This window comes from Anomaloglossus baeobatrachus, chromosome 1 (assembly GCF_048569485.1).
Source record: "Anomaloglossus baeobatrachus isolate aAnoBae1 chromosome 1, aAnoBae1.hap1, whole genome shotgun sequence".
NCBI classification, from domain to species: Eukaryota; Metazoa; Chordata; class Amphibia; order Anura; family Aromobatidae; genus Anomaloglossus; species Anomaloglossus baeobatrachus.
Window position 1 is genome coordinate 540,681,017 of NC_134353.1, and position 27,264 is coordinate 540,708,280.

General features: G+C 46.2%; 1 protein-coding gene across 4 annotated transcripts in view; it reads left to right on the forward strand.

Annotated features, from left to right (window-relative positions):
* FSD1L (fibronectin type III and SPRY domain containing 1 like) overlaps window positions 1–27,264 on the forward strand; it is a 142,054-nt gene that overhangs the window by 45,359 nt on the left and 69,431 nt on the right. For all 4 annotated transcript variants that reach the window (XM_075316617.1, XM_075316624.1, XM_075316632.1 and 1 more), the window contains exons 2-3: window positions 18,145–18,240; window positions 20,219–20,350. In XM_075316617.1, the coding sequence (XP_075172732.1) occupies window positions 18,145–18,240; window positions 20,219–20,350 (228 nt within the window). The remainder of the gene's footprint in view (window positions 1–18,144; window positions 18,241–20,218; window positions 20,351–27,264) is intronic.

A 27,264-nucleotide genomic window follows, 5' to 3' on the forward strand; every position in this document is an offset into this window, starting at 1 on the left:
AAGGACTCGTCCTTACCCCAGTCCAAACCAAACAAACCTCAGCAACGAAAAATTCAATCGAGGTTTCGGTCCTTTCGGCCCTCAGCCAGGTCCCAATCCTCCACGTCCAACAGGTCAGAGAAGGGCCAGAGGAACTCTTCTGCATGGCGGTCTAAGTCACGTCCTCCAAAGACCGCCGGAGGAACCGCCTCCAAGGCGGCCTCCTCATGACTTTCGGCCTCCCCAAACCGCATCCTCGGTCGGTGGCAGGCTCTCCCGCTTTTGCGACGCCTGGTGGCCACATGTCCAAGACCGATGGGTGAGAGACATTCTGTCGCACGGTTACAGGATAGAGCTCAGCTCTCGTCCTCCGACTCGTTTCTTCAGAACATCTCCGCCCTCCGAGAGAGCCGATGCACTTTTTCAGGCGGTGAACACTCTGAAGGCAGAAGGAGTTGTGATTCCCGTTCCCATTCAAGAACGTGGTCGCGGTTTTTACTCCAACTTGTTCGTGGTGCCAAAAAAGGACGGATCATTCCGCCCCGTTCTGGACCTCAAACTGCTCAACAGACACGTGAGAACCAGACGGTTCCGGATGGAATCTCTCCGTTCTGTCATCGCCTCGATGTCCCAAGGAGACTTCCTAGCCTCAATCGACATCAAGGATGCTTATCTCCATGTGCCGATTGCACCAGAGCATCAACGCTTCCTGCGTTTCGCCATCGGGGACGAACACCTTCAGTTTGTGGCACTGCCTTTCGGCCTGGCGACAGCCCCACGGGTCTTCACCAAGATCATGGCATCCGTGGTGGCGGTCCTACACTCTCAGGGCCACTCGGTGATCCCTTACTTAGACGATCTCCTAGTCAAGGCACCCTCCCGGGTGGCATGTCAACACAGCCTGACCATTGCTCTGGAGACTCTCCAGAGGTTCGGGTGGATCATCAATTTCCCAAAGTCAAAATTGACACCGACCCAATCACTGACTTGCCTCGGGATGGAGTTTCATACTCTCTCAGCGATAGTGAAGCTTCCGCTGGACAAACAGCGTTCGCTACAGACAGGGGTGCACTCTCTCCTTCGGACCCAGTCACACCCCTTGAGGCGCCTCATGCACTTCCTAGGGAAGATGGTGGCAGCAATGGAGGCAGTTCCCTTTGCGCAGTTTCATCTGCGTCCACTTCAATGGGACATTCTCCGCAAATGGGACAGGAGGTCGACGTCCCTAGACAGGAACGTGTCTCTTTCACTGGCAGCCAAAACCTCTCTTCAGTGGTGGCTTCTTCCCACTTCCTTGTCGAAGGGAAAATCATTCCTGCCCCCATCCTGGGCTGTGGTCACGACGGACGCGAGTCTGTCAGGGTGGGGAGCGGTCTTCCTCCACCACAGGGCTCAGGGAACCTGGACTCCGACAGAGTCCTCCCTTCAGATCAATGTTCTTTAGATAAGGGCAGTGTATCTAGCCCTAAAGGCGTTCCATCGGTGGCTGGAGGGCAGACAGATCCGCATACAGTCGGACAACGCCACGGCGGTCGCGTACATCAACCACCAGGGCGGCACACGCAGTCGTCAGGCCTTCCAAGAAGTTCGGCGGATTCTGCTGTGGGCGGAAGCCACAGCCTCCACCATCTCCGCAGTTCACAACCCGGGCGTAGAAAACTGGGAAGCAGACTTTCTCAGTCGCCAGGGCATGGACGCAGGGGAATGGTCTCTTCACCCGGACGTGTTTCAAGAGATCTGTTGCCGCTGGGGAACGCCGGACGTCGACCTCATGGCGTCTCTGCACAACAACAAAGTCCCGGCATTCATGGCACGGTCTCAAGATCACAGAGCTCTGGCGGCGGACGCATTAGTTCAGGATTGGTCGCAGTTTCGACTGCCTTATGTATTTCCTCCTCTGGCACTGCTGCCCAGAGTGTTGCGCAAGATCAGGTCCGACTGCCGCCACGCCATCCTCGTCGCTCCAGACTGGCCGAGGAGGTCGTGGTACCCAGATCTGTGGCACCTCACGGTGGGTCAACCGTGGGCACTCCCAGACCGACCAGACTTGCTGTCTCAAGGGCCATTTTTCCATCTGAATTCTGCGGCCCTCAACCTGACTGTGTGGCCATTGAGTCCTGGCTCCTAGCGTCCTCAGGGTTATCTCAAGATGTCATTGCCACTATGAGACAAGCCAGGAAACCAACGTCCGCCAAGATCTATCACAGGGCTTGGAGGATCTTCTTATCCTGGTGCTCTGATCGGGGTTTTACCCCCTGGCCGTTTGCCTTACCCACTTTTCTTTCTTTCCTTCAATCCGGAATGGATAAGGGTTTGTCTCTCGGCTCTCTCAAGGGACAAGTATCGGCGCTTTCCGTGTTTTTTCAAAAGCGTCTAGCCAGGCTTCCGCAGGTCCGCACGTTCCTGCAGGGAGTTTGCCACATAGTCCCACCTTACAAGCGTCCGCTGGAACCCTGAGATCTTAACAGGGTGCTAACGGCTCTTCAGAAACCACCTTTCGAGCCGATGTGGGATGTCTCTCTATCACGCCTTTCGCAGAAGGTGGCCTTCCTAGTGGCAGTCACATCACTTCGGAGAGTGTCTGAGCTAGCAGCGCTGTCATGCAAAGCCCCCTTCCTGGTGTTTCACCAGGATAAGGTGGTTCTGCGTCCGGTCCCGGAATTTCTCCCTAAGGTGGTATCCCCTTTTCATCTCAATCAGGATATCTCCTTACCTTCCTTTTGCCCTCATCCAGTTCACCAATGTGAAAAGGATTTGCACTTGTTAGATCTCGTGAGAGCACTCCGGTTCTACATTTCTCGCACGGCGCCCCTGCGCCGTTCGGATGCGCTCTTTGTCCTTGTCGCTGGCCAGCGTAAGGGGTCACAGGCTTCCAAGTCAACCTTGGCTCGGTGGATCAAGGAACCGATTCTTGAAGCCTACCGTTCTTCTGGGCTTCCGATTCCTTCAGGGCTGAAGGCTCATTCTACCAGAGCCGTGGGTGCATCCTGGGCATTGCGGCACCAGGCTACGGCTCAGCAGGTGTGTCAGGCGGCTACCTGGTCAAGTCTGCACACTTTCACGAAACACTATCAGGTGCATGCCTATGCTTCGGCAGATGCCAGCCTAGGTAGGCGAGTCCTTCAGGCGGCGGTCGCCCACCTGTAAGAGGGGGCCGTTTTTCGGCTCTTGTTATCGAGGTATTCTTTTACCCACCCAGGGACTGCTTTTGGACGTCCCAATTGTCTGGGTCTCCCAATGGAGCGACAAAGAAGGGAATTTTGTTTACTTACCGTAAATTCCTTTTCTTCTAGCTCCTATTGGGAGACCCAGCACCCGCCCCTGTTCCCTTCGGGCTGTTGTTCTTTTGTGTACACATGTTGTTCATGTTGAATTGTTCTTTTGGTTCATGGTTTCAGTTCTCCGAACATCCTTCGGATTGAATTTACCTTAGACCAATTTATAAGTTTCCTCCTTCCTGCTTTTGCACCAAAACTGAGGAGCCCGTGATGCACGGGAGGGTGTATAGGCAGAGGGGAGGGGTTACACTTTTTAAGGTGTAATACTTTGTGTGGCCTCCGGAGGCAGAAGCTATACACCCCAATTGTCTGGGTCTCCCAATAGGAGCTAGAAGAAAAGGAATTTACGGTAAGTAAACAAAATTCCCTTCTTTATTACAAATGTTTCATGAAAATCATTTTTTTTAAACTGCAATGAGCTCACTAACACACACTAAAATCGATTCTTCTTCCCTGTGAGGCTTCTCTTGGTACATTTACGATTGTGAGTAGCATCTGTAATGTCTCTGAAGCGTCCAACAGTAGTCTGCCATCATTGTAATGCTCCATCTTCCCTGTTATCTTCTTTCCATCTCTTTAATGTCCTGGTGGAATCGTTCACCGTGCTCTTTACTCACAGCTCCCACATTTTCAGGAAAGTTGTCAAGGTGGGGATGGAGGAAATGCACTTTCAACTCATCAGGCAACCTAAAGCTTGAAATGTTTTCAGCATTCGTCCGACTATTTGTTTGTAGTCAGGGTCTTTGTTATTGCCTAAAAATTTCTCTACGACCTCTTTAAATGCAATTCACCCTTATTTTTGAGGATGTCATGGTATTGATAAACTCTCGATCAGCTATAAGCCTTCTAATGTCTGGTCTGAGGAACACACCGTCCTTCAATTTTGCCTCCGAGAGGCCTGGAAACTTGGTGACCAAGTATTTGAAGCATTCTCCATCTTTTGGAGGTGATTTTACGAATTGCTTCATCAATCCCAATTTGATGTGGAGAGATGGTAGAAGAACTTTATGGGGAGGTACCAAAGTTTCTCGGAGGACATTTTTTTTTCACCAACTGTGAGCACCCTTGGCTGCCAATTCTTCTTGGCCCAGTGATTTTGTCGGTCTCGACTGTCCCATAGACACAGAAAACAAGGGTATTTGGTATACCCAGGTTGTTGCCCGAGCAGCATGCACAAGACTTTCAAATCCCCACATACTTGCCAACCGTGGTCTTCATATTTAAGTTTACGAAGAACCAATTCCAAGTTCTCGTAGGTTTCCTTGAGGTGTACAGAATGACCTACAGGGATGGAAGCATAAACACCGCCGTTGTCGAGTAAAACTGCTTTTGAGACTTCTTTTTGAAGATTCTATAAAAAGACACCATTGCGCTGAATCATATTGGATTTTGAATTGACCCATCAAACCTTCGACATCGATGCAATAAACCAACTTATCTTCCTGGGCAAAGTAAGGAATGAACTCGTCTTCATGATGTCTGAACCATGAAAAAGACACTCCTGGCAACAATAAATTCTTGCTTTTGAGCCGAGTAACTCACTGGCATCTTTGGGAAGATTTAAGTCTCTTACCAAATCATTCATCTCCTCTTGGGAAAACAATTTTGGTCTTGTATCATCTTCAAAGTCAGAACTTGATTCATCTGGTTCAAGTATGACTCCACTTTCATCGGAGCTAGTTATCTCTTCCAAGGTAGCTGGGGCCTTGGGTACTGGTATATCTGTGCCATGGGGATGGGATGAATTGCTGAGTGAATATTGGGGTATGAAATGGAATGCTTCCATTTTGAATTATACCCTTTCACATCGCATGAACAAAAGTAACAATCGTCACTATGGTTCTTTTGCTCTCACCATACCATAGGAATCCCATAACGGAAAGCTTTTTTTCTTACCCTTGAACCAATTTCGGAGGTCCTCGACACACCGTTTGCACACTTTTATGAGGCGCCCAAGCTTTATCTTGATCTCCAAGCTTTAGTCCGAAATTTTTGAAGTATACTTTTTTCACAAAGTCTGTAATATTCAGCTGTTGCTTCAACACTGTATATTAACCACAAATGTAACAGAAACTGTCTGGCGAATTAATACACTTCCGCTGAGCCATAATGGTAATTTTGGGAAACACGGTTGAATATGAAGAGCTAACACGAACTGAGATTAAAAAGTGTGAACAGGTGAGAACAAAGATAAAACAATTGAAACAAGGCCGGGCATGTCAGAGCCCGCTCATTCAGCTTGCAAAATGTTGATGCTGGTTTCATTAGCTCACTCTGAAAGTTCTTTTCCTTTGAAAGTTATATTATTTTGGCATTCTCTATATATCTTCAATGCATTGATGTGAATTAATTAATAATAATTTTGACTTTCAAAAACCTAAAAAAAAAAAATTATGAAAAATTTTACTAAATTTGAAGAGCATTTTGCATTTTGTGGCAAATCCTGACGTCCAGGATTTTTTCAATATTTTTTTTTAATTTTCAGCATACCAAAATACATGGAAATTAGATGAAAATAATCAAACAGCTTTTTAGTCGCAGACCTGTGTAATCTAAAGGTGTGTGGCCAAGAAGGCTAGGGGTGGAATGCTGTGACATATGAGCTCCACAATCATCTGATCTCTACCCATTTGAGATGGTTTTGGATTAATTGGACCACAGAGTGAAGGCAAACATGCCAATATGTGCCCTGTACCTCTGGAAATTCCTTTTAAAGGGAACCTGTCAAGTCCAATATGCAACCAGATCCACGAGCAGTTCTTGGTGCATATTGCTAATCCCTGCCTAACCGTTCCTGTATACACTAGCATAGATAAAGGGATCTTTAGAAAAAGTATTTCTAAAGATCCCATATATGCTAATGAACACAGGGACTAGTCCCAAGGGCATTAGTTCCCCTGGCTAATCTGCTCCTTTAGCATGTTAGTACACCCCTGTGGGTGTGCTAACATGCTAATGAATGTGCAGAGTCAGAGGATGATCTTACTCATCTGTCCGCTGCCATCACGTCAGACGCTGGATTTCTGCTTAGTGGACCCCGGCTTCATAGTGCGCATGACCAAAACTCCTGGGTCATGCGCACTGAGCTGAAATCCAGCGTCGGGCGTCGATGGCAGTGGAGAGGTGAGTGAGATCATCCTCTGATGCTGCGCATTTATTAACATGAAAGATGCCCACAGGGATGTACTAACATCCTAATGGGGCTGAGTAGCCAGGGGACTAGTCCCTGGCCTCATTAGCATATAATAAATGATCATTAGAAATACTTTTTCTAAAGATCTCTTTATCTATTCTAGTGTATACAGGGATGGTTAGGCAGGGAATAGCAATATGCACCCAGGACTGCTCGTGGTCCTTGGTGCATATTGCACCCGACAGGTTTCCTTTTAAGATTGTTGGAAAGCCTTTCCAGGTGACTGCCTGATTAAGCTGCTTAACCTCTTCAGCCCCCGGGCACTTTCCGTTTTTGCGTTTTTTGTTTTTTGCTCCTTTTCTTCCGAGAGCCGTAACTTTTTTATTTTTCTGTCAATCTTGCCATATGAGGGCTTGTTTTTTGCGGGACGAGTTGTACTTTTAAATGAAACCATAGGTTTTACCATTTAAGTGTACTGGAAAAACTGCAAAAAAAGTGTGATCGCACAATAGTTTTTGGGATGTTTTATTCACCGTGTTCACTATATGGTAACACTGATGTATCTCTGTGATGCCTCAGGTCGGTGCGAGTTTGTAGACCCCAAACATGTATAGGTTTACTTGAATCTAAGGGGTTAAAAAAAATCACAAGTCTGTCCAATAAAAGTGGCGCACGTTTTGCGCCATTTTCCAAAACACGTAGCGTTCTTTTTTCGGGCTCTATGGCTCAGTGACGGCTTATTTTTTGCGTCTCGAGCTAACATTTTTAATGGTACCATTTTTGCGCAGATGCTACATTTTGATCGCCTGTTATTGTATTTTGCGTAAAACATGCAGCGACCAAAAAACGGAATTTTGGCGTTTGGAATTTTTTGCCACTACGCAGTTTACCAATCAGATTAATTGATTTTATATTTTGATCGGGCATTTCTGAACGTGGCGATACCAAATATGTGTATATTTATTTATTTTTTTAACCCTTTAATTTTCAATGGGGTGAAAGGGGGGTGATTTGAACTTTTTTAGGTTTTTTTTTTTTTTATTTTACTACTCCCCCTAGGGGGCTATAGCCATCAGCAGTCCGATCGCTTTTATTTATCTGCTGATCACAGCTATACAGCTGTAAACAGCAGATACAACCACTTCCTGTTTCCCTCTGCTCCGGGCCGAGGGAAAATGAAAAATCATAGCTGCAGGCATCATCACATGACCCTGTGCTATGATGGCAACCACCGAAAGTCACGTGATCACTCACGTGACTTCCGGTGGGGGCGGTGGTAAGTAAAAATCATTGCCGCGTGCATATAGATCTCGCTGCCAGACTTTAACAGCGAGATTTAAGGGGTTAAATGTTGCGAGTGGAAGCGATTCCACTCGCAACATGCAGGCACACATGTCAGCTGTTGAAAACAGCTGATATGTGTGCCGACCGCCGCCGCCTGCCCGCTTAACCTGACACGCTCCATGACGGATAGATCTGTCCAAGGTCGTGAAGGGGTTAAGGCTGCTTTAACACATCAGTTTTTTTGCCATCAGGCACTATCTGTCAAAAAACATGAAAAAACACATCCGGCGTCTGTTGCCACCGGATTCGTTTTTCCTCAATAGACTTCTATTAGCGCCGGATTGTGCCTGATGGCCTTGCGTTCCATCCGGCTTTCGCCGGCTTGTCCAACGGCTGGATGGAACGTTGAAGTGAACTTTTTTTTTGTCTCTGGCTAAAAAACGGATCCGTCGTCATCCATCATATGGCGGAATCCGGCGCCGGTTTCCGTTTTTTTAAACTGAGCATGCTCAGTATCAAAACGGAACCATCAAACTGAGGAAACGGATGGAAAAACACTGATCTAACGGATCCGTTTTTTCGACGAATCCGTTGCATCAGTTTTTTCGCCGGATTGTGTTTAACGGCAAAAACTGATGTGTGAAACCAAAATGATGTGTAAAGCTGTCATCTGAGTTAAAGGGAGGTACTTAGATTTTTTCAAACATTTAAGAGGGTATTCAAAGGTGGTGGTGGGCGGTGGTGGTGGGCAGTAGTAGTAGGCAGTAGTAGTAGTAAGTAGTAGCAGCAGCAGGTGGTGGTGGTGGTGGTGGTGGTGGTGGTGGTGGTGGTGGTGGTGGTAGGCAGTAGTAGTAGTAGGCAGTAGTATTGGTGGTGGTGGTAGGCAGTAGTAGTAGTAGGCAGTAGTATCGGTGGTGGTGGTAGGTAGTAGTAGGCAGTAGTATCGGTGGTGGTGGTAGGTAGTAGTAGGCAGTAGTATCGGTGGTGGTGGTAGGTAGTAGTAGGCAGTAGTATCGGTGGTGGTGGTAGGTAGTAGTAGGCAGTAGTATCGGTGGTGGTGGTAGGTAGTAGTAGGCAGTAGTATCGGTGGTGGTGGTGGTAGGTAGTAGTAGGCAGTAGTATCGGTGGTGGTGGTAGGTAGTAGTAGGCAGTAGTATCGGTGGTGGTGGTGGTAGGTAGTAGTAGGCAGTAGTATCGGTGGTGGTGGTAGGTAGTAGTAGGCAGTAGTATCGGTGGTGGTGGTAGGTAGTAGTAGGCAGTAGTATCGGTGGTAGGTAGTAGTAGGCAGTAGTATTGGTGGTAGGTAGTAGTAGGCAGTAGTATCGGTGGTAGGTAGTAGTAGGCAGTAGTATCGGTGGTGGTGGTAAGTAGTAGTAGGCAGTAGTATCGGTGGTGGTGGTAGTAGTAGTAGGCAGTAGTATCGGTGGTGGTGGTGGTAGTAGTAGTAGGCAGTAGTATCGGTGGTGGTGGTGGTAAGTAGTAGTAGGCAGTAGTATCGGTGGTGGTGGTAGTAGTAGTAGGCAGTAGTATCGGTGTCGGTGGTGGTGGTGGTAGTAGTAGTAGGCAGTAGTATCGGTGGTGGTGGTAGTAGTAGTAGGCAGTAGTAGTCGGTGGTGGTGGTGGGCAGTAGTAGTAGGCACTGCAGTCTTGCAGCACTGGGGTCCTCGGTTCAAATCCCACCAAGGACACCATCTACAAGGAGTTTGTATGTTCTCCCTGTGTTTGTGTGGGTTTCCTCCAGGTTCTCTGGTTTCCTCCCACAATTCAAAAATATACTGATAGGGACCTTAGATTGTGAGCCCCAATGGGGACAGTGTTGCTAATGTATGTAAAGCGCTGTAGAATTAATAGCGCTATATAAATGAATAAATATTATTTATTTAGAAATGTAGTATAGTTCTCCTGATATAACAATGTCTCTTACCTCATGTGCAGGGCATTGCAGCTTAGGGATCCATGGTTACTATCATGAGCAACTAACTCACTTCTTTTTTATTATTAATAATAATAATTTATTATTATTATTATTATTATTATTATTATTATTATTATTATTATTATTCCTACTACATATTGGGATCTTGGAGGTGGTGGATGTCACTTTTATGCTGCCCGAACCATATAATCCAAATCTGGTTGCGCTATTCCAGCCTTGTACGTTTTACTCTGAAATGCTGTTTTTAGAGAAAATATACCGTATTTTTCGCTTTATAAGACGCACCTGATTAGAAGACGCACCCCCAAATTTGGTGAAGGAAAAGAGAATTTTTTTTTTTAATGTTAAATGGGGTCCATCCTATAATGCCAGTGTCCGTCTAACAAATCATATAGGGTATATGTCCCTCATAGCCCCCCATCCTAAAATTAGCCCCCCTTAATCTGGATATGGCCCCCTTATATTGAATATAGCCCCCCTATGCTGCCCATGGCCCCTATAGATGGCACATCTCCCCTGTGTAAGATATGCCCCCCATGCTGCTGCCCATAATAAAATAAAACACCCTTTCCTTACCTTCTCAGCGCTGTCCCTCCGTGTCTCCCACCTCGCAGTTGAGCTCCTCCTCTACTTCCTGGTTCTTGCTGCCGGTCATGTGATCGGCACAGCAGAGTGATATCATCTCTGTGTGCCTTATCACAGACAGCAGCAGCAGGAGACCGGGAGATCAGCGCTGGAGGTAAGTAAAACTTTTTTTATTTTACTATGGGCAGCAGCACGGGGGGCCATATCTAACACAGGGGGATCATGTGCGATCAAAGGAGGGCGCAGGCAGATATAATATGCCCCAGCCCATCAGCGCGATGCGGTTTCAGCACCTCACTGCTGATGGACACAGCGGCTGTGCATATTATATGAGCAGGAGCAGGAGATCAAACGCTGCCGCCCGCAGCTGTCACCTGCCCCCAGCAACGCTCACGAGCGGACCCTGCAGTATGTATGTATGTATGTATGTATGTGTGTGTATGTATATATATATATATATATATATATATATATATATATATATATATATATATATATATATATATATATATATATATATATATATATATATATATATATATATATATATATATTATAATATAATAATATATATTATAATATAATAATATATATTATAATATAATAATATATATTATAATATAATAATATATATATTATAATATATATATATATATATATTATAATATATATATATATATATTATAATATATATATATATATTATAATATATATATATATATTATAATATATATATATATATATTATAATATATATATATATATATATATATATATATATATATATATATATATATATATATATATATATATATATATATATATATATATATATATATATTAGTGATTGGCTGCAGTGATGATGTGAGCCATCAATGTAATGTTACTGGTGCAGCCAAAATGCAGAGACTGGAGCAGTGGTGGAGAGCCTTCGCTGAGCCGAGCAGTGTGAGCACCATCCTTTGTTATTTTACATGATAGAAAATGTTAGAGTGTGGCTACATAGACATATGAGGGCTTGTTTTCTGCAGGACAAGTTGAACGTTTGAAGACTCCATTCATTTTACCACATAGTGTACTGGAAAGAGGTTATTTTTGTTCCCATTTAATGCTGTTATATTTTATTGCCCTATATAATTAAAAGCAGATCGGTGGAGTCTGGGTCATTGAACCCCCATCAATAACTCAAAACCCCTATCTTGAGAGGTATGGACCTCCACTGATCTGCATGTAATTAGGGCTATAAAAAAAAAAAAAAAATAGACAGGTTTACTTACTCTTTTTAAACCCCCCTACAAACTATAGTCACCTTTTTTTTTTTTTTTTTGGCTATTTTGGCATTCCGTTATTCGGAATTACAGTCAGAGCATGGGCAGCAATGTCAAAGGCTGTTAAAGCGGTTGTCCATTACACGTTTCCCCCAGGTAAAATAATAATGACTATACTCCATTCTTCCCCCTGACCCCCCCCCCTCCCCCCCTCCATACCGGCGCCGTTCATTTGGTGCCACTGTTCTCGGAGCTTACGTGACATTGTGGCTTCACGAGAGCCCTACTTCCAATCAGCACCAGCTTCTGTCTCCCAGCCTTCGGACCGAATGAGTTAATCAACAGGAAGTGAGTGCTGCAGCTACCACTCACTTCCTGGTTGCTCGTTTGGACCAAAGGTGGGGCGACTGAAGCCGGCGCTGATTATATATGGGGCTTTTGGTGGAAATGTGTGAAATCATAAGGGGCTGTTCTAGCGGTGGACATCCCCCTTTAAGTTTAGGATAGGAGACTCGTGGTGATTTGTACGACTATATGAAGCTAGCCGTAGGTGTTCTGTTGCCCTGCTAGAAGCTTGTATGGTAATAAGACAGGTTATTCAAAAATCAGCAAGGACAGATTTAATGGGAGCCTTATATAATTATTTTTTTTGATTACTTTGTTTTTTTGGTTTTTTTTGTGCAGCAACAAACCCCAAAATGTGCACGATTCTGCTATAACATGTTTTTGAAAAGCCAGCTGACTGTATGAGGAAATCTGACTAGTCTGGTGCCGCCCCTGGCTGTCTTCTCCCTGCCCCTCTCCATCTGATGGACAGGACTCTCGCGTGTATATAGCCGGCTTTTCAAATTGTTTTCTCTGAAATGCTGCGGCATTGCATAGTAAACCCTACCTAGACACATTTCTGATGATGTTTAATTTACTAAGACCTCTAATTTGTCTGTAGCTGCCTGTCAATGTGGCTAGTGAAAAGAACTGTAAATATGAGGCTTTGCAGCCCGTGTGAAAAGTGGAAGATTTGTGTGTTTTTTGTTTTTTTTTATTTTTTATAATTCATTTTAAACATTAAATATCGATATGGAAAAGTTAAGCAAATCATTAACACTTTTTTTTTAAAAATATATTGTAATTAGAAGTAAACAAATAATTTGCTAATTACTAGTGATGAGCGAGCACAAAAATGCTCCATTGTTCGGTACACAAATCGAGCAGGTTGGACACTCAAATGGTCTCGAGTAACAAGCGTAATGAAAGTCAATGGGAAACTCAAATCTTCCTCTGGAAGTTGCTAACAAGAGGAGCGGCGAAGAAATCGAGTATTGAGCGTCTCGAGCACCTTGATACTCAAGCAATGGCGAACACGCTTGCTCATCATTCCGGAATACATATTCTCTTTAAGCAAAGAGGTCAATCATTCACATCTCCGTTCAGATCCTTCCTAAGACCTCTTCAAGAAGTTTGTATTTTCTCCCCTTTTTTGCGTGGGTTTTCTGTGGGTGCTCCCACATGCCAAAGACCTACTGATAGGGAATTTAGATTAGGCATCACTGGGGACAGTGATGATCGTGTCTGTACAGTGCTGTGGAGTTAAAGGCGCTATGATAATTCATAGTGTACAAATAAGTGCGATAGCACAATTATACTTTCTCTTTCCTAGTACTGTATGAACATGATGGTTAGTCTTTATTACACACAGGTGGGTTAGAACCGATGTGACAAAACTACCTATAAAAGCCTTGTCACATTGACACAGACTTCTGTGCACTTTCTTGGACTCCTCTGCTTGGTTATTTATAGATTCACTGCTCCAACAGTGACTGAGCCAAGTAATTTATTTCTGATGCAGGGAAACCAGAAACTGGCCTCCAGTGTCCTGAGCATTGACTTATCCTAGAGAGCAGGAGGATCACGGATGGCATCTACTTGTACATATTGCCCCGAGAGGAATTGGCAAGTTAGATCTAGCGCACAAATGGCTGCCTACTCATTCTGCTCATATCTGGTGAATCTGTGGCGTGGGGTCTGACGTCGTGGTGCTGTTCTCTCGTGACCTTGCATGCTACAGGAAAGATGGGGTGCACGCTGCTGATAGCTGGCCAGAACCAGATGTTAACTCTAGCACTGAAGGAGGCCACCAGTTCTTAAATCAGTCTTTTACTTAAACGAAACTTTATATAGATCGTACACCGGACAGCGGGTACACATCTTCACGCTCATTTCCTTTTCAGAACAAAGCATTTCCACCATCAGACCCTTGACTCCTTGCAACCTAACTGTTCCTGTCCTCATTCTTCCTAGTACTGCCCTTGAGTAATCCCATCCTTACTGCGACTCTGCGTCCTGTTATCCATGCTAAGGAGATAGGTTGCCACTATGAACGAACCATAGCCTCACGCTAGTGAATCTTTCAGAACCATCCCTTTTCGTCTCGTGTTCTCTACAAGCAGGCCATTCACCTTCTGAAGTCATGGACTGTCTGGGGCCCCGATGCTGAGTGTTCTGTATGAGCAACCAACTCTCCCAGTTTCTATTTCTCCTTGTCACCACACTAACCCAACTATGTTAGATACTTTGTGTACCTTCCACCTACTATTCATGCTATCCCTGGCTTCAGTCTCCTTTTACTGTAGGGGCATCCATGTCATGCTACCTTGCTGAACACTCAGAATCATGTATGCTCTAGCTGCAAGATAAGTCCTGTCTGAAGTTTTAGAAGGAAACATGTTTCTTTTCTTGCATGCTAATCCCTCCCCTATGGGCTAGCCCCAACACGGTCTGACCCTACAGCCTGTTGCTGGGCAGACTTGACCTTTCACCTATATTTCTCTATTCACACATTATAATGTGCTGCATATCACATCCTATATAATACAGCTATGCCTTACTTTATACAGGAACATTTCACATTACATTATCAACACTGCTGCATCTTACACATTATACCTTCCTATCTTATGTTACTAACACTTATCTCTATCATGCATTATATTACATAGCATTGATGCAATTGGTGTCTGCGATTGGGGGAAAATGCGAGTATAGGTCCACCTCCTCACAAATCCATGCCTCTTGTGTTCAGGGAAATCTTTATGTAGTGTTTTTTGTAGTACTCCTAGGTCCATTGCCTGAGAATCACACAAGGGTGTGCTCTGGGCCCATTGCGTTATCAAATTACAAGCTATCGGTCACACAAACTGACAAGCATTTCCTTTTAGTGTTCTCATCTATAATGTTAATCCCATTTTATTGCTGACTGCTGTGATGTATGGCTGGATGACCACAGAAGAGAAAAAATATATCACACATGATTGGTTCAAGGGTAGTTATGAGCAAACCTCAACTGTAAAGTTTGGGGTCCGTAGAGGATACCTAGTATCCATGCTCCGACTGCAAACACTGAGTTCTCAAGGAACTCTGTGTAAGGCTATGTGCGCACGTTGCGTACTGGCTCTGCAGAAATTTCTGCAGCGATTTGAACAGCACACGTGCGCTTCAAATCGCTGCAGAAACCGTGGACGACATCTTTTAAGTTCCAGTTTCCAGTAATCATCCATTTGAAATGGATCTAGTAAGCAAAAAAAAAAAAAACTATTGTCATCTTTGTATTCTTCTATGATACTCCTAAAATAAAACCTTCGTATTTCTTATAATGGCGTCGTCTTTAAGATATCTTCCAAATGCTGTTTACAAGCTGCAGTCATTATAATTGGCAGTTACAGTGCCTACAAGTAGTATTCAACCCCCTGCAGATTTAGCAGGTTTGATAAGATGCAAATAAGTTAGAGCCTGCAAACTTCAAACAAGAGCAGGATTTATTAACAGATGCATAAATCTTACAAACCAACAAGTTATGTTGCTCAGTTAAATTTTAATAAATTTTCAACATAAGTGTGGGTCAATTATTATTCAACCCCTAGGTTTAATATTTTGTGGAATAACCCTTGTTTGCAATTACAGCTAATAATCGTCTTTTATAAGACCTGATCAGGCCGGCACAGGTCTCTGGAGTTATCTTGGCCCACTCCTCCATGCAGAACGTCTCCAAGTTATCTAGGTTCTTTGGGTGTCTCATGTGGACTTTAATCTTGAGCTCCTTCCACAAGTTTTCAATTGGGTTAAGGTCAGGAGACTGACTAGGCCACTGCAACACCTTGATTTTTTCCCTCTTGAACCAGGCCTTGGTTTTCTTGGCTGTGTGCTTTGGGTCGTTGTCTTGTTGGAAGAAGAAATGACGACCCATCTTAAGATCCTTGATGGAGGAGCGGAGGTTCTTGGCCAAAATCTCCAGGTAGGCCGTGCTATCCATCTTCCCATGGATGCGGATCAGATGGCCAGGCCCCTTGGCTGAGAAACAGCCACACAGCATGATGCTGCCACCACCATGCTTGACTGTAGGGATGGTATTCTTGGGGTCGTATGCAGTGCCATCCAGTCTCCAAACGTCACGTGTGTGGTTGGCACCAAAGATCTCGATCTTGGTCTCATCAGACCAGAGAACCTTGAACCAGTCTGTCTCAGAGTCCTCCAAGTGATCATGAGCAAACTGTAGACTAGCCTTGACATGACGCTTTGAAAGTAAAGGTACCTTACGGGCTCGTCTGGAACGGAGACCATTGCGGTGGAGTACGTTACTTATGATATTGACTGAAACCAATGTCCCCACTGCCATGAGATCTTCCCGGACCTCCTTCCTTGTTGTCCTTGGGTTAGCCTTGACTCTTCGGACAAGCCTGGCCTCGGCACAGGTGGAAACTTTTCAAAGGCTGTCCAGGTCGTGGAAGGCTAACAGTAGTTCCATAAGCCTTCCACTTCCGGATGATGCTCCCAACAGCGGAGACAAGTAGGCCCAACTCCTTAGAAAGGGTTTTGTACCCCTTGCCAGCCTTGTGACCCTCCACGATCTTGTCTCTGATGGCCTTTGAATGCTCCTTTTGTCTTTCCCATGTTGACCAAGTATGAGTGCTGTTCACAAGTTTGTGGAGGGTCTTAATTAGTCAGAAAAGGCTGGAAAAAGAGATAATTAATTCAAACATGTGAAGCTCATTGTTCTTTGTGCCTGAAATACTTCTTAATACCTTAGGGGAACCAAACAGAATTTTGGTGGTTTGAGGGGTTGAATAATAAATGACCCTCTGAATAAACTTTTTTCACAATTTAAAAAAAAAAAAAAGAAATAACATTCTTTTTTGCTGCAGTGCATTTCACACTTCCGAATGTGTAAACCTGCTAAATCTGCAGGGGGTTGAATACTACTTGTAGGCACTGTAAATATGTACAAGCGTTAGATGAGACAAATTTCAATCAAATCAGCTGGCATTTTTCACACACCAGTAAGGATTGTTATTGGTCCGATTGGATTGAAATTGGTCAGTAATCTGTGTTTTACAGTAAAAGAGGTCTCTCTGGTCAAACACATTGTGTAACTTTGCTTTCTACTTTTACACTAAACTTCTGCAAATCTTACTGGTGTACCTGTCTCTATAATGCTACTTTCACACTTGCGTTAGTCGCAATCCGCCACTTTGGAAAACAGCGCAATCCGTTAACAGCTTGCGCTGTTTCCCATAGACTTGTATTTACGACGCATTGCAACTAATGTGCCTGCGTTGTGGAACGACTGACTGCGGATCAGTTGTGGAACGACTGACCGTCGGGCAGCAGGAACGCAGCTTGTAGCGTTTGAGCGGCGGAATCCTTTTTTTTTTTTCCCACTGCGCATGCGCAGCTCTTATGTTTAATCATTGATTTCAATGTTTCTCTCGGCGGCTTAACGATCAGCTGATTGCCCGGCTTTTTTGAGCGGTCAGCTGATCGGCCGGCTTTTGTGAACGGCCGCCGTGTGATCAACTGATCGTTCATAATACCCTGCCGCCGGTAAAACAGTAAAAACCCAACGGATCGTTGTTTTGCAGCATCAGTCACATCAGTTGTGCCACGATCTGCAGCGCATCCGTTGCATCAGTTACACAACTGATTGTGACGGAGTGCGACTAACACAAGTGTGAAACTAGCCTTACAGAGTTCTCCGTTCCAGTCCTCAGAGCAAACGTGATCTGGTGGAGGGCCCGGAGGACTGGAGTTGGGCAGTACTGCTCTATAGTTTCACACTTTTTTCCTATATGATAATACTGGCTTCTGTAGTATTTACTTAATGGGCTTTGACTTTGTTTTTTCTGTGTCCATGTAGTTTGCTGAGGATCACATTTTACTACCATCTGCTGCTGTGCAAATCCACCAGAACAAACATTATTCTCAGGAAAACATTTGTGTTAAAGGAGGCCGCAGACTAATAAATGACTCCGGTGCCCTTTATCTAATTCTAAACTTGAAGATGCATCATTCAATATTGCTAATAACTTGTATTAAGTCAAATGCTCATTAGGTAAAACCTTAGTTGACCTGAAGCCTCTCAGTAAAGGTCTCTCCTGCCACCAATGCGGTTTGCAGATTAAACTGTCCTGGGAGGGATTATTGCTTATATGGCAGAATAATAAGATTTGCTCTGTAATCTGTGATTTCACGCTATCCGCAGAATCTCAGACTGTTACAATGCATCCCTCGAAGTGTCGCTATAGGTACCGCCCATATTTCCAGGCTGCTTTTATTTTGCATGGAACTATCATGAATAGAAATTATTCAGGTTACAATTATTTTTAATATCTTATATCTGTTTTGTCTTTAGGAAGCTTTACAGAGAATCATCACCACACTTGCTAATAAAAACGATGAAATTCAGAATTTTATTGACACATTAAGTCATGTACTGAAAGGTGTGCAGGTCAGTGCCAAGTGAAATAAATGAATTTGCCTAAATTTATATATCACTGGTTAAAAGATGTCTCAAATATTGATTTAAAGTGTACTTTGGAGATATTCAGAAAGAAATTTATAGGGCTTGTCCAATACACAGGGCCTACTTACCAATCAATTTAGTCAACCTGTGCCTTGCCAATAGGTTTTGATCACTTTAGGTGTCTTGTTTGTATAAATCACTCACTGGTCATACGACTATTTGCATCTCTAGTCACTTCCAATGACGTCACATTCGTATGCCCAATGTGTTTCTGCATCTGAACACAACATCAATAGTGACGTCTGCTGTCTATGCTGGGTTTTCCTTCTCCTCAACTGATAGTAGTTTGGCGCCCTTTCTCGGCACATTCTCGGTTTGAGAAGAGAGCCCAGACAGCATTCATCATTGCCGAGGAAACTCAGTCAAACCTTACATCAATGTAAGTGCCAACAGATCCAAATACAGAGAGAGAGCCTGTGAAAGAAAGGGCGCAATAGGGTCTTACCAGGTAAGCAAGAGGAGAGGAGGTGAAGGATGTACTCACCTATACGGGTTGAGAGGTCCCAACACCTGGATGGACATGTAATGGAGGAGATAGCTGCAGCACCGGAGATTCAGGCAGATAGGAAACCTCAAGGGAGACCAGTTGTCATCACCACTCCGGAGACTAAAATTAAATCATCTAAGTCTTTATTATGAAAGCTGATGTAAGTCAACACGTTTCTGGGCTCACAGCCCCCTTCTTCAGGATAAATTGCACTGACCGTTTCTTGGGTCACAGCCCCCTTCTTAAGGACAAAATAAACCTGACACTGTCAGTGCTATTTTGTCCTGAAGAAGGGGGCTGTGACCCCAGAAACGCGTTGACTTACATCAGCTTTCATAATAAAGACTTGGATGATTTAATTTTCATCTCCGGAGTGGTGAAAAGTGCGGCGATGACAACCGGTCTCCCTTGATGTTTCCTAACAGACCCAAAGAAGTGGCCTGTGGCCGATTCAGACAAACTGGAAATCTGGGTTAATTAAAGTACATGGTAATGAAAGCACTGTAGCTATATTATTAGAGAACCTCTTCATAGCGCTGCCCAACCCTTTTAAAAATGCTAACCTAAATAGTACTAGTAGTGCAGTGTAATAACACAAAATAACTGTTCAAACCAAGCACAGCATCTTGTTGGGGACATAGCCCTAATAAAAATCATACCTTTAGTGTCCTAATCCATTGTTGTGTGTGCTCAAATATGATTTTGAGGAGCTTGGTGCACCCTTGGCGTGGCTGAGCAGTTTGGTGCATCTTCCCACCCACTTGTTTTCCATCTTGGCCCTCCTCACCTTTTACATGAAACAAAGGAGAGTGAAGTTTGAAAGAAAACAGGTTGGAAGATGCATTGAACTGATGTGCCATACCAAGGGTGCACAGAGGACCTCATTTACATATATGAATAAAAAATAATTGATTTTTATTAGCATTATGTCTCCAACATGCTGCTGTGCTTGGTTTGAACAGTCATTTTGTGTTGTTGAGCTCCCTTTTAGATTTCCTGCCAGCTTGCCATTTCTACAGCCTGCTTGAATTTCTAGGAGTCGTCTTAGAAGTCATCATTCACAATAGGAGCACTGCATCTGGTGTTCTCTTTGGCTAATGGGCATCAGTCACTTGCATGTTGGTGACTAATGAGTCCACTGCACAAGTAGCCGTCTGTTAACAAAGGAGAGAGCTGAATGCCTTCTGCTATTTGTTAATGACGTCTTTTGTATTTCCCAGAGAAATATTCTAAGGAGACATCTGTGAAAAATTAAAGGGTGTAAAAATAGTTGTTTTGAGCCCTAAAATAAAAAGAAATTGCCATCAGCAGGTCATAAAATTTACTTACATTAGATATGTAATTTGTTTAAGAAGCCTTAAATAAATTTGTATTTCTAAGGTGATGAATGAGGTCTTTCTTGGCTTTGTTTTGAAGGCAAACTCTACCAAAGTGCTGTCAGACTTGGATGAAGAGTTTGATAGCCTTTACTCTGTGCTGGATGAGATGAAAGAGAGCATGACGAACAGTATAAAGCAAGAACAAGCCCACAAAAGCCAGGAGTTACAGGTGAGAGTGTAAATAATGGTACATTTGTGTCTATTACTGCAGGGAATTGAGGTGTGCACATGTATCAGATGAAAATGTCGTTTCTTCACATCATGCAAACACATTGGCAAATCTGCCAAACGTATCCTTCGAGCCCCATGCAGCCAGGGTAGTCAATAATTGATGTGTGCCACAAGGAAACCTACATTTCAAAATATAACTGAATATGTATAAGGAATTTATTGGTAGAAAAATAACATTACTTAGTTAAATGATTGTTTGTAGTAGTAAATGAGCCTTTGCTCCTATTTCACGAAACATGGCCACAATGGTTACATCTTGACTCTATCTTTTTATATTGAAGTGTCTCATGAGCCTGTGTAACGGTCATTGTGAGGGAAAGGGGAGCAGGGTCATTGTTGACATCACCAATTGTGATTGGTGGATCCTGTGTATAGCTGTGCATAGTGTCACCTGTCATTGTAATCCTGCTTCTGATGATAAAGAAACTCCTGTAAACTCTTCCTGGAAGAACAGGAAATAAGAGTGGAAGGAAAAAGGGAACCTGTCACCAGTATTTTGGCTTATAAGCTGCAGTCCCCACCGGTGAGCTCTTATATACAGCATTCTAACATGCTGTGTATAAGAGCCCAGGCCGCTGTGTAGAACAAAAAAAAAAACACTTAACGGTCACGGTACGGTGAATTTGTGGCATATGGGCATCTCCGTTTTCCGGTGCTGGCGCCTCCTCTTTCGGCCATCTTTGTCCTCCTTCTGAAGCTTGTGTGCATGACGCGTCCTAAGTCATCCACACTCGCCAGTTCTGCGCAGGCGCACTACAATACTTTGATCTGCTCTGCTCAGGGCAGATCAAAGTGCGCCTGCGCCTGATCTCAATGCTGGCGAGTGTGGATGACGTAGGACGTGTTATGCACCCCGGCGACAGAAGGACGACAAAGATGGCCAAAAAAGGCAGCGGCGGCACCGGATAACAGACGCCCATCTGACCCAAATCCACAGAAGCGCGACCGTTAGGTGAGTATTATAAAGTGTTTTTTCTTTATCGTTCCTATGGGAGACCCAGACCATGGGTGTATAGCTACTGCCTCCGGAGGACACACAAAGTTACTACACTCAAAACGTGTAGCTCCTCCCTCCTAGCATATACACCCCCTGTTAGCCAGACCTAGCCAGTTTCATGCTTTGTGTCAGGAGGATCACACACACATGCATCCTTTTTTGATTTTTCATTTTTTTTTAAAGATTTGGAAGAAAAGCGGGTCCACTGGACCCCCGGCATGTCCCTTCACACCCCCCTGGCGGGGTGCTGTTAAGGTTGACTTCAGGGCAGAAATCCCTTCATGCCGCGCTCCTTCAACATCCCTTAGGGGCTCTGGCTTGAAGTTAGAGCCAACACGGTTCTCACTGCCTTGCAGGAGACCGGCCTCCATCCGCAGCCCTTTGGCAGGACCCTGCTGGACGGAGCACTGGACCCCCACCCCACCAGGGACTGGACCCTGCGTCTCAAAGCTAAGTATAGAGACGTTATTTAAGGGTCCTTCTGCAATGTGGGGCACTTTTAATGGTGGGACAGTGATTTTCTTTGATAACGCTGCTTTTTAATGTGTTTCCGGCCGGTTCCACAGTTTTTACTGAGAACCGCGCCGATGATGCCTGATTGTCGGCCGCGTGCATAACTCTAGGCCCCGGCTTCAGCCGCGGCCTAGTTTCGTTTTGTTCCCCTGCATGTCAGCCATGCAGGGGGACACTGCAGCGCCGCCCGCCGGCCGCCCTGCACAGGGGGGGACACTCCTTGTTGAGGAGATGATTCCCTCCCCTGTACATCTCCTTAGCCCTCCGTTCCCGCTCCTGGGTTAACCCCCGCCCCCCCCCCCCCCTCACTCTGGCGCCATTTTCTCAGCGTTCTTAGTACGCTGATCGGCGCTGGCTGCTCTGCAGTGCAGAGGGGGTGGATATCTGGCTGGGGGTCCAGGCTTGGAACCTGGGGGGGCACTCACAATAGCGGCCTGATAAGTCACAACCTCTGGTTGTGCACTTTTATACACTATCAGGGCATTCTGAAGGGGTTAATTCTTTATTACAGAACCTCTTCCTCAGCAGCATGTCTCACTAGGAGCAAAGCTCCAAGGCAATATTGCCTGAACCGGCATAGATCATACTGTAATGGTTCTTATGTGGTGGTGCCTCAGCCTGGAGTCTTCCCCAGGCTGAACCCCTGTCTTGGGTATCCTAGACAGAGCCCCCCACCTCTGCAGCAGGTCTCACAGAGCGAGGCTGCAGGCTGTTTTTATTATCCACTGCTGGTAGTCTCGTACGGCTGTACCGAGCTCCTAACCACTGTGGCCCCTCAGCTTGGGGGCTCATGGTCCCCCCAGCTGCTCCGGGTTCGGTGGCTGACCCCTGGGGGAATCTGTTTTCCAGGGGTCGGCTGTCCCGGCATCTGCTGAGCATGCAGCCCCCTTCTCAGGGCGTTTTCTGCTTGCTCAGCAAAGCTCACAGACCCCGTCCTCCTGACAGGGAGACGCAGGGTCCCCTGTCCTCCCCGTCCCGCAGCTCCGATACGAGCTGACTCACTGGACGAGGAGGATGTCTCTACCAGGGGCTCGGACGCTACTTTAGGTACTTGATCCGTCCGTAGGTGACGCGGATGCGGATGATTGGATTGTGTCCATTATTCTATTGGGCCTCCATCCGCCTGTATCAGGGCAGTATTCCCCGCTGGCAGAAATGCATCAGTATACCTTTAACAAGACGAAGAGTGTGTTCCTTAACCACTCCAGTTTTCAGCCCGCTGCGTCCAAGCCCACAGCCTGTCCTGCAGATCCCACAGCGGGGTTCTGCTGCCTGTCTTCCCTCCCATCGGAGGTGATCAAGGAGTGTACTCATTCGCCAAGGGTGGCCACTCCGGTGTCTAGACTTTTAGCCCGGATAGTTGTATCAGTGGCTGACGGCACCTCTATAAGGATCCCACGGTACATTAATTTTGTACTGGACCTCAATTATTATTATTATTATTATTTATTATTATAGCGCCATTTATTCCATGGCGCTTTACAAGTGAAAGAGGGTATACGTACAACAATCATTAACAGTACAAGACAGACTGGTATAGGAGGAGAGAGGACCCTGCCCGCGAGGGCTCACAGTCTACAGGGAATGGGTGATGGTACAATAGGTGAGGACAGAGCTGGTTGCGCAGTGGTCTACTGGGCTGAAGGCTATTGTAGGTTGTAGGCTTGTTGGAAGAGGTGGGTCTTGAGGTTCCTCTTCAATCCGCCGGAGTTACCTTATCTAGGTGAACACAACGTGTGTTCCTTAACCACTCCAGTTTTCAGGCCCCTGTGACCAGCCCAGAGTCCGCTCTGACAGTCGCTTCCTATGAAGCGTGATTCTGAGGACTGTTTTTCCCATGTCCAATGGTAGTCAAGAGGTGGGCTCATTCACCTCAGGTGGCTCAGCCCGGACCGTTATGTCAGTGGCTGATGACTCCTCAGAGGAGAGGCATTCCCTCATAGGGACTCTATGCCCAAGACGGTTGCCTGAACTTCCAGACTTCAGTCTTTTCATCCTCTGCCAAGTCTGCCATGCGGGACACCGCACGGCGGTGGTTTTGACTACTTTCCTCGCTATCCGCAGGCTCCTGTTCGGAAATGGAAGGCAGATGCCTCTATAGAGGTTCCTTCCTGGGCTCCCCTTTGGGGGGACCAGTCTCTTCGGAACCAACTGGATGACATTTAGGAAACTCTCGGAGGGGAGAGCTCTTCCTTGCCACCAACAGTGTACCTGTCCAGGGCAGAAATCAGTTGAGGTTTCGGTGGTTCCGTTCCTCCATCTGATCGTCCTCTAGCTCGGCCTAGGTTCATAGAACCAATTGGCTTGAAGCTGCGTCTTCAGAAGACCGCAGGAGATGCTGCCACTCAGTCAGCTTCCTCCGGGCTATCTAGCCGCCAACCTTCTCCTGGTCGGTGGCAGGTTCTCTCCACTTGGCGACGTATGGTTCTAACACGTCTCCGTTCAGTGGGGGCGGGATTATATCTCCCATGGCTACGGGATGAAATTCTGTCCACCCGCCAAACAGATTTTTTTCTGTCACCTCCTTCCGGCTCCAAGACTTCTCAGGCCGTGGCATTTCTTGCAGGCCAATGGAGTAATTGTACCGGTTCCCGACTAGGAACGGTTCTGAGATTTTTGTTTAAATCTATGTCTAGTCCCCGAACAGGGCGGTGCCTTCCGACCTGGATCTTAGCTTTTCAAGCATGGTCAGGTGTGGCGTTTTCACATGGAGTCTCAGTCTTGTTCCGTGTGTTTTTTCGCCGGATCAATCAAGAACCCAAGGAGATTCTCTAGCAGCCATCGGCATTGGAGATGCCTTTCTGCAGGGGTCAATCGCAGTTTCACACCAGCGTTGACTACGTTTTGCCATCGGAGTGGTCCAATTTGTGGCTCTTCCCTTAGGGTTAGCCACGGCCCCTCGAGTATTCTCATGGGGCTGCTGTGATTAGGGTCCTGCACCCCTAGGGATTGGCAGTGATCGTTTGTCCTGGACGGCCTTCTTCGGGGCTTCATCCAGTGCAGACTCTTAGCAGAGTACTTCGCTTACTCTCGCCACTCTAACCTATTCGGGTGGCTTGTCATTCTGTTCAAGTCCACTCTGAATTCGAACCAGAGGTTCTCAGGGACGCAATTCGAGACTCTGTCGGCTCTTGTGAAGCCGCTCTTAGTCGTTCAGTAGTCTCTCCGCTGGCGGTCGACGTCATTCTATCAGACACCAAATACAGGTGCTGGTCAGACGGTGGCGTCAATGGAAGCGATTCCTTGCCCAGTTTCTCCTGCGTCCTCTGAGACTGGATGTTTCCCGCTGTACACGCGAACTCCCTCCTTCCACGGGGTGGTGGTTTTGCCACTGACCGGGGGCTCGTTTGCAGTGGTGGTTTCGGCCACTCTGTCTCGGGGACGCTCCTTCCTGCCCCCGTCCCGGGTGATCCTCACCAGGGTGCTGGTCTTTCCGCCTTGGGAGCAGTAGATCCCCACCGCAGAGCGCAGGGCGCTTGGACTCTGTCCGAATCAGCCCTCTAGATCAATGGGCTGGAAATCGGAGCTGTATTCTAGCTCTCTAAGCCTTCACCATCTTTGGGCGGCTAGGCACATTCGAGTTCAGTCGGACAACGTGACAGCGTTTTCCTACATCATCTTCCAGAGCGGGACACTCAGCCGCCTGGCAATCTTAGCGCCTCAACATCCTTCAGTGGACAAGGGACTCCTAGTCCACCGTAGCCGCAGCCCACATCCTATGTCAAGACTGCGAGGCAAACTATTTCAGCTGTCCAACCGTGGTCCACAATCCTCAGGTTTTGCAGTAGACACACTGGTTCATATTTGATCCCAGCTTCGTCTCTACCTCTTGCCCAGAGTCCTGCGCAAGATCAGTAAAAAAGGGGGCCGTCGGGTCATTCTCTTACTCCAGACTGACCCAGGCAGGCTTGGTATCCTGACCTGCTCCTTTTGTCCGTTGGGTTGCCATGGCATCTTCCGGACCGTTCAGACTTTTTCTCAAAGGTCCGGTTTTTCCGTCAGAATTCTGGATTCTCAGATTGACGGCGTAGCTATTGAGTCCTGGATCTTGGCGACTTCTGGTATCCTTCCTGAAGTTGTCTTCCGCTATGACTCGAGCTCCAAGGTGTCCTTGGACCTTTGTAGCCTTGCCGACCCTCCTGTCCCTTCCACAGTCCGGTCTACAGCTAGGACTATCCCTCATTAACAGACAGGTCTCGGCTCTGTCAGTATCTGCCAGCGGCGTATTGTCCGGATGGCTCCGGTGCGCCCCTTTAAGGGCGCGTCTCACATCGTTCCGCCTTTCCGGCGGCCTATGGAGCCTTGGGACCTTAATCCGGTCCTCCCGGTTCCCGGAAACCCCCCTTTGCGCCTCTTATGGAGGTTTCTTTGTTTCATCTCTCACAGAAAGTAGTCTTTCTAGTGGCTATAATTTCCCGCCAGGGAGTTCTGGCTGCACTCTGAGTAACCCCCTTCTTGGTCTTTTGCATCAAGACAAGGTGGTCTCCGTCCGATTCCGGACTTTTTTCCCTAAGGTGGTTATAGCTTCCACCTTATCCGGGGCAATTTTCCTGCCTTCATTTTGTCCGGCTCCTGTTCATCGCTTTGAGGAAGCGTTGCATATCCTGGATCTGGTGCGGGCCCCCCGGATCTATGTGTCTCGCACCGCCGTTATTAGGCGGTGCACCTCTCTCTCTGGTACTGACTGCTAGTCAGCGTAGCGGTCTCTCGGCATCTAAGCCGACCCTGGTTCGTTGGCTTAGGTCGGCCATTTCCGAGGCCTACAAGTGTACTCAAGTGCCTTCCCCGCCGGGGATCAGAGCACATTTGATCAGACCTGTCGGTGCCTTTTGGGCTTTCAGGCACCAGGCTACGGCTCAGTAGGTCTGTCAGACTGCAGCTCGAATTAGTCTGCATACTTTTTCGAAGCTCTATCCAAGGCATGCTCTTGCTTTGGCAGACGCGGGCTTCGGCAGACGCATCTTTCAGGCGTCTGTCGCCCATTTGTGAAGTTGGGTTTTCCTGCTTCTCAGTTGTCTGTTTATTCCCACCCATGGACTGCTTTAGGACGTCCCATGGTCTGGGTCTCCCATAGGAACGATAAAGAAAAAGAGAATTTTGTTACTTACCGTAAATTCTTTTTCTTATAGTTCCGTCATGGGAGACCCAGCACCCTCCCTATTGCCTGTTGGCAGGTTTCTTGTTCCGTGTGTCTTCACCGGCTGTTATTGTTGTAGACAGAGGTTCCGGTTCTGCCGGATTTTATTCCGTCTCTTCTTGTGGGTGGATGTCCTCCTTCAGCTTTTGCACTAAACTGGCTAGGTCTCGCTAGCAGGGGGTGTATATGCTAGGAGGGAGGAGCT